Source organism: Mustelus asterias, chromosome 19 (genome assembly GCF_964213995.1).
Source record: "Mustelus asterias chromosome 19, sMusAst1.hap1.1, whole genome shotgun sequence".
Classification (NCBI taxonomy): Eukaryota; Metazoa; Chordata; class Chondrichthyes; order Carcharhiniformes; family Triakidae; genus Mustelus; species Mustelus asterias.
Genome location: NC_135819.1, coordinates 34,834,088 through 34,849,404, shown reverse-complemented (window position 1 = coordinate 34,849,404; position 15,317 = coordinate 34,834,088). Strand labels below are relative to the sequence as shown.

General features: G+C 45.5%; 1 protein-coding gene across 1 annotated transcript in view; it reads left to right on the top strand.

The window, feature by feature from the left end:
• Positions 1-15,317, top strand: part of pde3a (phosphodiesterase 3A, cGMP-inhibited) — a 483,881-nt gene that overhangs the window by 429,611 nt on the left and 38,953 nt on the right. The window contains exons 9-10 of the mRNA XM_078235322.1: positions 100-237; positions 8,494-8,605. Coding sequence (XP_078091448.1) covers positions 100-237; positions 8,494-8,605 — 250 coding nt within the window. The remainder of the gene's footprint in view (positions 1-99; positions 238-8,493; positions 8,606-15,317) is intronic.

Sequence of the window (15,317 nt, the reverse complement as noted above, 5' to 3'; positions counted from 1 at the left end):
CCAATGACGTGTTGGGTTAAAATTGCACACACAAAATGTTTATTACATATATAGAAAAAACATCTTCACATTGGGTAAATGATTCTTCTTCTTTTCCAGGATAAACCAATTCTTGCCCCAGAACCTTTGCTATTGGACGGCCTGGAGCCATTATTTACACAACTGAACAATTGGAATTTTCCCATCTTTGATCTTGTGGAGATGACAGGCTCAAAATGTGGCCGGATCCTTAGCCAGGTGAGATATGCTTCTATCAAGCTGGAGTATTGGTGTCTTCATAGAATTCTGGAATGGTTAACAGCGCAGAAGAACATTTGAATCATAGAATCTCTACAGTGCAGAAGGAGGCCATTTGACCCATCGAGCCTGCGCCAACAACAATCCCACCCAGGCCCTATTCCCATAACCCCACATATTTACCCTGTTAATCCCCCGAAACTAGGGTCAATTTAGCATGACCAATCAACCTAACCCACCCATCTTTCGGACTGTGGGAGGAAAGCTGAGCACCCGGAGGAAACCCACACACACGGGGAGAACGTGCAAACTCCACACAGACAGTGACCCAAGTCGGGACTCGAACCCGGGTCTCTGGCGCTGTAAGGCAGCAGTGCTAACCGCTTTGCCAGCATGCTGCCCTCTGCTTTTAGCACTCTGCTGTTTGCCCTTAGACCTGAAAATGTTCTCTCTTCAGGAAATTATCCAATTCCCTTTGGAAATCCATGATTGAATCTGCCTCCACCACACTCTCAGGCAGTGCTGTCTTTTAATAATGTGTTAATTCTATTGTTCAGACACACTGGGGAAGGGCATTGTTTAATTCAGTACTTTGAGCATGTATAAATCGGGAACAGCTGGGACACTGGTGAGAGAGGAGCGATGAGGCTTAGCAAAGTCAATAAACTATCTCAGTAAGGAAAAGCTTTTGACTTCACCAACCGGTGTGGATCCTGTTAACGCATTCCCGATCCTAACCACTCACTGGAAGAAACCTTTTCTTCCCCATGCCATATATTCTTCAGTAAATCATCTTAAATCCGTGTTCTCTGGTCCTTGATTTTTCAGCAGACGGGAACAGTTTTTCCCCCTGTCCACTGTCCAGACCCCCCGTGATTTTGAACACCTCAATCAGATTTCCTGTCTCGCACAGATCCATGAAATGTTTCTATTGTTACGAATGCTCAAAGTAGTTAGGGTTGTATTTGGCTGAATGACTCCTGTCTTGGTCTTATTCTGTTCAGCCACAAGAAAACTAAATCTTTTTTTTGATGAAACATATCGGTGGCACGGCGTCAGGGACCCAGGTTCAATTCCAGCCTTGGGTCACTGTCTGTGTGGAGTTTGCACTTTCTCCCCGTGTCTGTGTGGATCTCCTCGGATGCTCCGGTTTCCTCCCACACTCCAAAGATGTGCAGGATAGGTGGATTGGCCATACTAAATTTCCCCTTAGTGTCCCAAATGTGTAGGCACAGTGAGTAATCTCACAACACCAGGTTAAAGTCCAACAGGTTTATTTGGTAGCACAAGCTTTCGGAGCTCTGAAAGCTCGTGCTACCAATTAAACTGTTGGACTTTAACCTGGTGTTGTGAGACTACTTACTGTGCTTACCCCAGTCCAACGCCGGCAACTCCACATCATGACTACCAAATGTGTAGATTAGGGGATTAGTGGGATAAATACATGGGGTTACGGTGACAGAGCTTGGGTTAGATGCTCTGTCGGAGAGTCTGTGCAGACTCGATGGGGTGAATGACCTCCTTCTGCACTGTAGGGATTCTATGATATCAAAATTACACCTATTTCACCTCTTGGGAGTGACATGGCGACAGGGGCAGGGTGATGGGCAGGGGATTGATCGGAACTGCCAAACATGATGATTCTCCAACCCATCTTGATGAGTGGGTAGGGTTGATGGAGTATTTATTGTCAATGTTGTATGTTCATTTTTTAAAATTCATTATTGCTCATCCCTAGTTGCCCTTGGGAAGGTGGTGAGCTGCGTTTTTGAACCGCTGCAGTCCCTATGGTGTAGGTACATCCACAGTGCTATTAGGGAGGGAGTTGATGGATTTGACCCAGTGAGAGTGAAGGGACAACAATATACTTCCAAGTCAGGATGCTGAGTGACTTGGAGGGGATGCTCCAGGTGATGGTGTTCCTAGGTACCAGCTGCTCTTATCCTTCTAGATGGCAGTGGTCATGGGTTTGGAAGGTGCTGCCTAAGGAGCCTTAGTGAATTGCTGCAGTGCACACTGCTGCTACTGTCCCTCGGAAGTGGAGGGATTAAACGTTTGTGGAAGGGGTACCAGTCAAGCGGGCTGCTTTGTCCTGGATGGTTTGGAACTTCTCGAGTGTTGTTGGAGCTGCACCTATCCAGGGAAGTGGGGAGTATTCCATCACACTCCTGACTTGTGCCTTGTGGATGATGGAGAGGGTTTGCAGAGTCAGGAGGTGAGTTACTTGCTGCAGGATTCCAGCCTCTGACCTGTTCTTGTAGCCGTGGTATTTATATGGCTCGTCCCATTCAGTTTCTGGTCAATGGAAATAACAGGATGTTGATAATGTTATTAGAAAAAAGTTAAATCCTCCCATGAAATGGAACTTGTGTTGAAGTCATAGCTTAGAGGACATGATGGTGATTCTTAGTGTTGTACGATAGTCTGCAGCCTCTGTCCCAGACCTCGCTTCAGATTGCTACTGAACCCCATCACCAACCGCTGCCTGGGCCTCACACACATTCTTCACCCGATCTAGGCCTCAGCCTCAGACCATTGCACAAAAGTGAGACAGAGTGAAGCAACCTCCACATCTTCAGTAGATTTACTTACCGGTATTAGCAGGCCACCAGCATGCTGGGGCACACTGTTTATCTGTAGGATTTTAGAATCAAACAGCACAGAATGAGGCCATTCAGCCCTAACAGCCCCTCCCACCATTCAGTTCATGGCTTCATTTACCTGCCTGTGATCCACAATGATTAATCCCCTTGCCTATCAAGTTCAGCCTTCATAGTAACAAAACCTTCCATATACAAACTCTGCATGCAAATTCATGCCTGCCATCACCCCCAACCTCGGATCAATACTCAGAGTTGGAGCGTCACTGAAAAGTAAAGGAATGCAAATCAAAGATTCAACTCGTTTCCTGCATTTCCTAATGCTTGATTGTCCTGTTCCACACCCCCCCAACTGCAAACACACAGACACACACACACTCTCTCACACACACACCACTATCTCTCTTTCACACACACACCACTATCTCTCTTTCACACACACACCACTATCTCTCTCACACACACACACCACTATCTCTCTCACACACACACCACTATCTCTCTCACACACACACCACTATCTCTCTCACACACACACACTCTCATACACACACACTCACACAAACTCTCATACACACACACACACACCACTATCTCTCTTTCACACACACACACACACACCACTATCTCTCTTTCACACACACACACACAACTATCTCTCTTTCACACACACACACCACTATCTCTCTCACTCACACACACACACACCACTATCTCTCTTTCACACACACACCACTATCTCTCTTTCACACACACACACACACACACACCACTATCTCTCTCTCTCTCACACACACACACACCACTATCTCTCTCTCTCTCACACACACACACTCTCATACACACACACACACACACTCATACATACACACACTCACACAAACTCTCATACACACACACACCACTATCTCTCTTACACACACACACACACACCACTATCTCTCGTACACACACACACACCACTATCTCTCTTACACACACACCACTATCTCTCTTTCACACACACACCACTATCTCTCTTTCACACTCTCATACACACACACACCACTATCTCTCACATGCACACTTTCGCACACACACACATCACTCTGTCTCTCTCTCTCTCATACACACAAATACACACCACTCTCTCTCATGCACACTCACACACACACACACCACTCTCACGCATGTGCGCGCACACACATACACACACCACTCACTCTCACACTCACCCTCACAAGTTGATGATTTGCGACAGCTTTGACAGAGACAGCCACATTTGAAAACAGATACATTTGCTTTAGAAGTAATTCAGGGAAGGTTTACTCAACTCATTCTTGGGATGAAGGATTTATCTTATGAAAAAAGGTTGAACCGGTTGGATCTGTAGCCACTAGAGTTAAAATATACGATCTTACTGGGACTAGATATGGGGGAATACCACAAGGATATCACCCTTCTTGTGGGGACATCAGACCTCGGGGACACAATTCAAGAGTAAGAGGTCACCCTTTTAAGACAGAGGAAAGGAGAATGTTTTTTTCTCTCAAAGGGTCAGGAGATTGTGAAATTCTCTTTGCAGGAGGGTAGTGATTCTGGGGGATGGGATTTTCCAGCCACGCTCGCCCCAGAATCAGAAAATCCTGCCTGAGGTCAACGGACCGTTGCATGGTCTGCGCCCCTCATCCACTCCGATTCCCATGGTGAGCGGGATGGGAAAATTTTAAATTTAATTGAGATGGGGTTAGATTTTTGTTAGACAAGGGAGTCGAAGGTTACACGGGGAGGGGGAGGCAGACAGGAAAGTGGATTAAAGTTTATTTATTAGTCACAAGTAAGGCTTACATTAACACTGCAATAAAGTTACTGTGAAATTCCCCTAGTCGCCACACTCCGGCGCCTGTTTGGGTCAATGCACCTAACCCGCACATCTTTTCAAATGTGGGAGGAAACCGGAGCACCCGGAGGAAACCCACGCAGACACGGGGAGAGCGTGCAAACTCCGCACAGACAGTGACCCAAGCTGGGAATCGAACGCAAGTCCCTGGCGCTGAGAGGCAGCAGTGCTAACCACCGTGCCACCGTGTTGCCCCTTGAGACTACAACCAACCAGTCACGATCTTATTGAATGGCTGAACAGACTCAAAGGTCTGAATAACCTACTCTGGATCTGCAGTCTTATGTCCCTATGTCTGTATGAACAAAGTGCCATTGGATAACAATTGCTGCAGAGTAACCTTTCGTGCTGATACAGAAATGAATACTCGATGGAAATCCCTGTGGCCCCTTTGGTTGGTATTCCTGCCTAGCTAAAATCAGTGTCTGTTTCAGAAGAAGGGGGAAATGAGAAAGGATGGAAATTTCCTTGGTTCAGATTTTACCACAGCGCCCGTTCCACGGATCAAAACTTGTGATGCAGAACAAAGAGAAGGCGACAGTTATTGCTCTGGGGTTTTGCTGCTCTACTTGCAATCAGAGCTTCTTTTTTTTTCAATGGGCAGCATTTTATTCATTCAGGGAGTCCTGAATTTCTTTTGTGCCTTTATCTTTGAAACACCTTTGCCCGTGCAGTAATGTAGAGTCGGGGACTTTATTGTTAATGTTGGCAAATACTATGGAATATCTCAAGATTATGTAGATATTAATTTGCGCTTGTGATCTGCGAGTTGTTGATTGGAAGCAATCGTTACTGACCTTGCGCAGATGCAAAAGGCTTTTACTTTTCCTCGTGGCGTGGTTTCAGGCAGCCTTTTCATTCCGGAGTTAGTTAGATTCCCAGTCTTAATAAGACTGGATGTGTTCTCAATTTATTGCAGATAAATTCCAACCATTTCATTTGTGGGGGGGGGGGGGGGGGGGCAAGCACGAAGAACCAGTTCTGTAGAAAGGAGAAAGAAGAAGCAGAATGAGAGGGGACAATTATGTGTTTGACATATCATTTGGATTTCCGTTATCATGAACAGGAACATGCTTTAACATCATTTTCTCACTATTGTCCCATGTAAATAATAAATAACCGTCCAGTAGTCATCTCTGTAATGTTAATTTGTAATGAATGTGGTTTTATAGGCTGTTGGAGTAATGTGGTTACCCTGTTTTTCACATTAGGGAATATTAACTCATTATTTGTCCTACACTGGGAGGTCTTGCGGTGCAGTGAGGGTTAGCATTTCTGCCTCTTGAACCAGAAGCTCCAGCTTTGAGTCCCACGCCCAGGCCAGGCAAGGTGCCGTTCATAACTCGGACAAACAGGTTGAGTGTCAACCTGAAACTCCTTCCATTGGCCGGCATTAAGGGCAGGAGAGGCTCCTGGTCAGCCATGCTTGATGTGGAGTGGTGCCCCTCAAGCTATAAGCCTCTGGCAACAGACTAGTGACCTGTTCCAGGAATAACTAGCTATGGAAACTGACAAAAGTCCACCTTAGGGAAGAGAATTAGGAATTTGTCCTTCTAGACATGTCCTTTAATCAGTGCATTGAGCACTCATTTTAACTGCTGGTTTTGGTATAAAATGGATGCGGGCTGATCATGCCTCGTTATTCACCTCTCCCAGTTTTTACTTTCATTGAAATGATTCAAATTAAAAATCAGGAGAGATTAAAATCCAATATTGTCTGTTCTATGCTATCAGCAAACCACAAAATTACCCAGCACTCATACCCATCCATGCAGCTATTTCGGGATTTACATGCTCCATGTTGCTTAAGTGTGATAGACATCCCATTGTTGCTTCTGGATGCAAAGATTGCATCCAAAGGTCATTGTTTGGCAGTGCAGCAACTCCGGAATAGCAGAAGAAGTTGACAGCATTCCATAATCCAGTGTGAAGCACTGACCCTCATTTGTGTCAGTGTTGAACTTGGTTATTAGCGCAAGTTCAACTCCTTTGTAGAAGCTGCACTGGTGTGGTGTGGCCAGGCACACACACTTAACCCATTACGCGCACACATGTACACACGCGCACATGTACACGCGTGCACATGTATACACACGCACACACACTTGTAAACTACAAAAGGTCGTGAATGCAGTCCAATCCATCACGCAAACCAGCCTCCCATCCATTGACTCTGTCCACACTTCCCGCTACCTCGGAAAAGCAGCCAGCATAATTAAGGACCCCACACACCCCAGACATTCTTTCTTCCACCTTCTTCTGTTGGGAAAAAGATACAAAAGTCTGAGGTCACGAACCAAACGACTCAAGAACAGCTTCTTCCCTGCTGCTGTCAGACTTTTGAATGGACCTACCTCACACTAAGTTGATCTTTCTCTACGCCCTAGCTATGATTGCAACACTACATTCTGCACTCTCTTGTTTCCTTCTCTATGAATGGTATGCTTTATATAGCATGCAAGAAACAATACTTTTCATTGTATACTAATACGTGTGACAATAATAAATCAAATCAAACATGATTTATATATATATATATAAAATACATATAAATTTTATATATATGCATTATGTAATTATACATAGCACAATAATTTGTACACTGTTCATAATGTTAGCTTTAGGGGAGGTGGTGCTGTGGTGGTATTGTCACTAGACTAGTAATCCAGGGACCCAGGGTAATGCTCTTGGGACCCCAGGTTCGAATCGCACCAAAGCAAATGGTGGAATTTGATTTCAATAAAAATCTGGAATTAAAAACTTAATGATGTTCATGAAACAATTGTTGATTGTCGACAAACTCATCTGGTTCACTAATGTCCTTTCGGGAAGGAAAACCGCCGTCCCTACCTGGTCTGGCCTGCTTGTGACCCCAGAGCCACAGCAATGTGTTTTTGACTCATAACTGACCTCTCAAGCCACTCAGCTCAAGGGCAATTAGGGATGGGCAATAAATGCTGGCGCTGCTCACGATGTCCACATCCCCTGAACATATTTTGAAAAAGCATTCAGAGAATACATGCATTTATATTTGCCATAATAGCGACATGTTGATATTCAGAGATAAAAAGGACTTCAGTAAATATAACACTGCTTGCATCACCAAGTTGGTCATTATTCATCCGTGGAGCCCAGACCCCTATCAGAAGGCAGGAATAGAAACGGCTTCAAGCTGCAGTAAAGGTGAAGACTAAAATGCATCTTTAAGGTGACATGGCTTTATAGCTCAGCACAATACCTGATCTGTGAAATACATTTACTTGATGTGCACAAAACACTCGGAAACAGGGTGCACAATAATATTATTATAGCGTTGTCTTTCAATTGTGTTCTAACAGCTCCCAGTGCAATGTAAGAAAGGGTGGCTATTTTAAAGCACATTGGAGTTAGAATCCCCACGATCTATTCAAATTCTTGAAACTATCTGCTGCCATGTTGGAGAGCGAAACAGGAATGTATTTTTATTTGGGGGGTGGGCGGGGGGTCAATGGATTGTACATGTGACCCAGAACTTCTACATCTGGTAATTAGCTCAAGGATTCACAGGTGGAACGATGTTTGAATTTTCTTTTGGCCATTTTCTCTAGTGTGTTGGTGCAGACTCGATGGGCCGGAGAGCCTCATCTGTGCTGTATGATTCACTGCCTGGGTTGTTGTTGCTATTAGGTTGAAGGATAGTTGGAGATTGGGGCCCATGTGAGTCTTAACAAATAGATTTTCATCACTATTTATTGGTGTTTTCCGTTCACCCATTCCCGAATTTCTCTCTTGGTGCAGGTGGCATTCAGACTGTTTGAAGACACTGGACTTTTTGAGATATTTAAAATCCCATTAAAAGAATTCATGAACTACTTCCACGCATTAGAAAATGGATATCGCGATATCCCCTGTAAGTATTCTTGTATTTTACTTTCCTTTAAGTAGAAAAGCATCACTCCCTTCACTCCATGTATTTTCTTAGCTGTGACCCAGTGTTAATGTGATTGTTGTTGTCTAGAGGTGTATGTATGGCAAATAGGGGACACAAAATCATGCACCCGATCTCATATCTCAAGCAGTGAACCGTTCTCAAGGGACATCCAGGTCAAAGAAGTGGAATTGTCGCGTGGTAGCCCAATCGCGGCTCCCTGGAAGCTAAATTCTTGCTGGAAATGCCAGGTCAGTCATAGAGTCCCTACAGTGCAGAAGAAGACCACTCGGACCATCAAGTCCACACCGACCACAATCCCACCCAGGCCTCACTCCCGCAACCCCACACATTTACCCCACTAATACCCCGACACGAGGGTCAATTTAGCATGGCCAATCAACCTAACCTGCACATCTTTGGACAGTGGGAGGAAACCGGGGCACCCGGAGGAAACCCAGGCAGACACAGGGAGAATGTGCAAACTCGGTTTATGATGAAAGTAAGGAGGTGTGGAATAGAGGGAAAGTTGGCTGATTGGATAGGTAACTGGCTATCTGATCGAAGACAGAGGGTGGTGGTGGATGGAAAATTTTCGGACTGGAGGCAGGTTGCTAGCGGAGTGCCACAGGGATCAGTGCTTGGTCCTCTGCTCTTTGTGATTTTTATTAATGACTTAGAGGAGGGGGCTGAAGGGTGGATCAGTAAATTTGCTGATGACACCAAGATTGGTAGAGTAGTGAATGAGGTGGAGGGCTGTTGTAGGCTGCAAAGAGACATAGATAGGATGCAAAACTGGGCTGAAAAATGGCAAATGGAGTTTAACCCTGATAAATGTGAGGTGATTCATTTTGGTAGGACTAATTTAAATGTGGATTACAGGGTCAAAGGTAGGGTTCTGAAGACTGTGGAGGAACAGAGAGATCTTGGGGTCCATATCCACAGATCTCTAAAGGTTGCCACTCAAGTGGATAGAGCTGTGAAGAAGACCTATAGTGTGTTAGCTTTTATTAACAGGGGGTTGGAGTTTAAGAGCCGTGGGGTTATGCTGCAACTGTACAGGACCTTGGTGAGACCACATTTGGAATATTGTGTGCAGTTCTGGTCACCTCACTATAAGAAGGATGTGGAAGCACTGGAAATAGTGCAGAGGAGATTTACCAGGATGCTGCCTGGTTTGGAGGGTAGGTCTTATGAGGAAAGGTTGAGGGAGCTAGGGCTGTTCTCTCTGGAGCGGAGGAGGTTGAGGGGAGACTTAATAGAGGTTTATAAAATGATGAAGGGGATAGATAGAGTGAACGTTCAAAGACTATTTCCTTGGGTGGATGGAGCTATTACAAGGGGGCATAACTATAGGGTTCGTGGCGGGAGATATAGGAAGGATATCAGAGGTAGGTTCTTTACGCAGAGAGTGGTTGGGGTGTGGAATGGACTGCCTGCAGTGATAGTGGAGTCAGACACTTTAGGAACATTTAAGCGGTTATTGGATAGGCACATGGAGCACACCAGGATGATAGGGAGTGGGATAGCTTGATCTTGGTTTCAGATAAAGCTCGGCACAACATCGTGGGCCGAAGGGCCTGTTCTGTGCTGTACTGTTCTATGTTCTATGTTCTATGTTCTCCACAGACAGTGACCCAAGGCCAGAATTGAACCCAATCCCTGGCGCTGTGAGGCAGCAGTGCTAACCACTGTGCCATCGTGCCATCCCAGTCAAGCTGCCATTTACACTTCACTGCGACAACATTAGGTACCATTTTATGGTCATTGCCGATTTTGTGGGTCGTTGCTATGAAGGTCATTCCCGTATTTGCTGCCTACAACAACTAACACATTGGTCACCCTATGTGCTTACTCCAATGGAATAGAATTCTTACAGTGCCAAAGAGGCCATTTAGCCCATCGAGTCTGCACCGACTCTCTGACAGAGCATCTTATACAGTCCCTCACCCCCACATATTTCCCATGGCTAATCCATCTAACCTACACATCTTGGGGCACGAAGGGACAATTTAGCATGGCCAATCCACCTAATCTGCATATCTTTGAACTTGGGGGCAAAACTTAGCACCCGAAGGAAACCCATGCAGACACGACTGGACATGCAAACTCCACACAGTCACCCGACGCCAGAATTGAACCCGGGTCCCTGGTGCTGTGTGCCACTGTGAAACTCTAAAGATGTTTGGGTTAGGTGGATTGGCCATGCTAAATTGCTCCTTAGTGTCAGGGGGATTAGCAGGGTAAATACGTGGGGTTACAGAGATAGGACCTGGGTGGGATTGTTGTCGATGTAGGTTTGATGGGCCTAATGGCCTCCTTCTGCACTGTAGGGATTCTATAATTCTATCAGATATGTTAGATGCGATACTGAATTCCAAAGAAGCTTAGAGATAGCCAGAATTAATTTTGTGAAGATACAGGGAAAGATGAAGAATAACAGTTTTATTATCCAGAGGATGGTGAGGGTCTGGAATGCGCTGCCTGGGAGGGTGGTGGAGGCGGGATGCCTCACATCCTTTAAAAAGTACCTGGATGAGTGCTTGGCACGCTATAACATTCAAGGCTATGGGTCAAGTGCTGGCAAGTGGGATTAGGTGGGCAGGTCAGGGCCTTTCATGCGTCGGTGCAGACTCGATGGGCCGAAGGGCCTGTTCTACACTGGAGGATTCTGTGAAGTTTGTAGCAAGGAGAAAGTCCTTCTGATGCTAGATTCTACTGAGTTCCCAGTCTGCGTCAGAAACTAAAATAACAAATAAAGATCTGTGGAGGTAGATAGAGGCCTTAGAAACGTGGATTCTGAGAGGTAGGTTTAAAATTCCAAATAAGAAACCAATCGTGCTTGAAGTTGCAAGATCGGAAAGAATTCTGACATCGAGAAAATATTTTGGTCGGAGCTGAAAAGCAACAGCGATCTCCACTAGAGAGCAAAGTGAGGGCAGCAGTAAAGTGGCGGGCAAAAGTACTTCATCCACTTCGCAAAGTCCTGAGGTTAAAAAAGCCACTATATAAATGCGAGAATGTTTTTTCCAAATAATTCAGTCAAGCACAACTTCCTTTACTGTAAGTTTTCCGTCATAGATAACCATGGAATGGCAACAATAATGATTCCTCCTGATAACTTACTACTGATGTCAAATTAATAGGCCTCCCACTATGTATTTCAGCCTTGTCACCAATTTAAAAATTAGAGCCACATAACCAGGCTTAAGGGAACAGTTCAGTCAGCCATTAGGAATATAGCTAATGGGTGTTTGGTACCCGCTCCAGTTCATTCTGGATGTAATATTATCTGGACCAGCAGTCCAATCCAGTTAAGCATTCCTAATCTATTTGTAACATTATCCCCTTCTATCTTAGTAGTGCAAAACATTGAATATCTTTCAGGTTTCAGAATATTTTCATTATAGTTAACCACAAGTGAAGAAAGACCATATTTACATAGCATGTTTCATGAGTACCACATAGTTCTTTACACTCAATGACATGTCTTGAAATGTAGTCACTGTTGTGAATGTAGGGACGACTGGCACATGGATGGCACAGTGGTTAGTCCTGCTGCCTCACAGCACCAGGGACCCAAGTTCAATTCCGGCCTTGGGTCCACTGTCTGTGTGGAATTTTCACTTTCTCCCCGCGTCTGCATGGGTTTCTTCCGGGTGCTCCGGTTTCCTGCCACAATCCAAGAATGTGCGGGTTAGGTTGATTAGCCATGCTAAATTGACCTTTAGTGTCGGGGATTAGCAGGGTAAATATGTGGGGTTATGGGGATAGGGCTTGGGTGGCATTGTGGTCAGTGGTGACTTGGTGGGCCGAACAGCCTCCTCCTGCACTGTAGGGATTCTATGATGGGCTGAATGGCCTAATTCTGCTCCTATATCTTATCAACTTATGAACTTCATACCTTTAGCACTGCAATTTCCCATTCAGCCATGCGTAACCACATTATCTTCACTCTGAATGCTGCATGCTTGCTAGCAGTTTTGCCAATGTTGTGAATCATGGCCGAATTCTCCAACCTCGCCCATGGCTGGGATTCTCCAGTGAATGGAGACTTGATTGAGCGCCAAATTCTCACTGACAATGCTAGCCAGGCGCGCGAGACTGGAGAATCCTGGCCCCATACTTCTTTGGACTGGTGAATGTAGAACACCACGAGATCTTGCTATCGAAGTAGTGCCATATGTCACCTTGAGGGAATTAAGCGTGGCAGTGTTACAGGAAGAATGGTCAGTGGGACAATTATCTGCTGTATTTGCTCCAAGTGAAGAGTGAAAATCTAGGGCAGGATATTTGGCAGGCTATGCTAGGCCTTGTGTCAATAAAATTGCGCATTCCACAACTGCATTCTCAGACGTATTGAGCCAAATCAGGCTTAAGCAGCTTTGTGAGTTGTTTCTGGAACATTAAAGGATTGTTATTGGTGGGAGGCTGTGAGTGTATACTTGTTTTGCCACCTAGAAAATGGCATTTAATGATTAGGAACATTCTGAGCTTCTGCAATTGGACAGATAAGAAGGCAAGTGAGGTCCCACTCAGTGGAGTGACAGAGGAGAGGTATTGGTGGAGAGTGGTGTGGCCAGTTACATTGAAAGCTGCCTAGAATGCTTTTTTATTTTGCCAATCCCCACATTTCTAATATCAGCCGACAAAAAAGATAAATTATAAATGCTGGAAGTTTATTTATTTAGTCACAAGTAGGCTTACATTGACACTGCAATGGGGTTACTGTGAAAAATCCCCTAGTTCCCACACTCCGGCGCCTGTTCGTGTACACTGAGGGAGAATTTAGCATGGCCAATGCACCTAACCAGCACGTCTTTCGGACTGTGGGAGGAAACCGGAGCACCCGGAGGAAACCCACGCAGACACAGGGAGAACGTGCAAACCCCACACAGACTGTGACCCAAGCCGGGAATTAAACCCGGGACCTTGGCACTGTGAGGCAGCAGTGCTAACCACTGTGCCACCTTGCCGCCTTAAAATCAATAGCAGGTCAGTCAGCACCTGACGGGACAGACTGGTGCTCGAAATAGGAAAATTGGGTGACAGTAAAAGAATTGGCTCTCTTTTCAGGTTGTACCTATTTCACCGAGGAACAGTCCACTCTTCTCCCAAAACTGGTCTGGAATTCCCTTCCTGAACCTTCTCACCTCCCTTTCCTTCTTTAAGATCCTAGTTAAAAGTCGCCTCTTTAGCCAAAGACTTGTTCACCTCCCCTAATAGCTTCTCCTTTGGCCTTAATCTGTTTTCTTTCTCTGTGCGCCTTCCACGAGCATTCCAAACAATTTTCTAAAAAGAAAGACTTGCCTTTCATGATCTCAGGAACTCTTGCGGACAATTGTTTCAAGTGTTGAAATGATTGGGACGTGCACAGCAAGAACCCCCCCTCCCCCCTGCCAAAAAAAAGCAATGTGCTAATGACTGGATCACTTGTTTCAATTATGTTAATTGAAGGATAAATATTAGCACTGGTGAAAATCCCCTGCTGTTCATAGAATCCCTACAGTGCAGAAGGAGGCCATTCAGCCCATTGAGTCTGCACTGACCACAATCCCACCCAGGTCTGACCCTTGTAACCTCACATAATCCCCCTGACATTCAGGGGAAATCCCACCCAGATCTTTTCCCTGCCCTGTAACCCCAAGTATTTAGCCTGCTACCCCCCTAACCTACACCTCTTGGGACACTAAGGGGCAATTTAGCCCCTTCTTTGAAATAGGACCATGGGATGTTCCACATCCACCTGAGAGGGTAGACAAGACTTTGGTTTAGGGTCTCTGCTGCAAGCTTTCAACTCCGACTGAGCAGCACTCCCTCAGTATTTCTCTGGACTGATCACACTCTACCTCACCATCTCCTGCTTTGACTTCTCCACTGTTCCTGATCGTCACACTGCTTGTCTGACATCTCACCCCGGTCGAGCAGAAATTTCCTCCAACTGAATATTTGGAAGGCCAAAGTCATTGTCTTCGGGGCCCTGCTGCAGACCCCATCCCTCTGCCTGGCAAATGTCACACAGAGGTGAACTTCTGCCCTGTCTGCTTCTTCAGCAAAATGGTGAAGCACCTCCATTGCATCACCTCCTTCAGCCCATCTGCTGCTGAAACCCTCACCCGGGCCATTGTTACCTCCATACTGGACTGTTTCATCGCTCTCTTGGTTTGATCCAATCTTCCATCCAACATCAACTGGAGCTCATGAAAATGTTGATGCCTATGCCCTAACTCATACCAAATCCCATCCACCCATCACCCCTGTACTTGCTGACATACATTGGCTCCCAATCTAGTTATGCCTCCATTTTAAAATCCTCACCTTTGTTTTCAAGTTTCTTCATGCCCTCAATCCTTCCATATCTCTGCAATCTTTTGAAGTCGTCCAAGCTTACAAAATCACTGCACTCTTTCAATTCTGGCCTCTTCCACGCTCGCAGTTTTAATAACTCCACCATTGGTGGCCAGGCTGTCAGTTCCTAAGACCCTGGATGAACTCTGGAATTCTCTTGCCAAACCTCTTTGCCTCTCTCCTCCCCTGAGTTACTGCGTGATGCGCGATAAATCACACGGGAGGCAGGATGTACCCAGGAAATAAAGGCTTTTATTGCCAACAATAATGGAGCTACTATATACAATATACAATCCCAGACTAAAGGGCCACCAGGCAGAGCAGTGACCTTTATACCTCTCCCAGG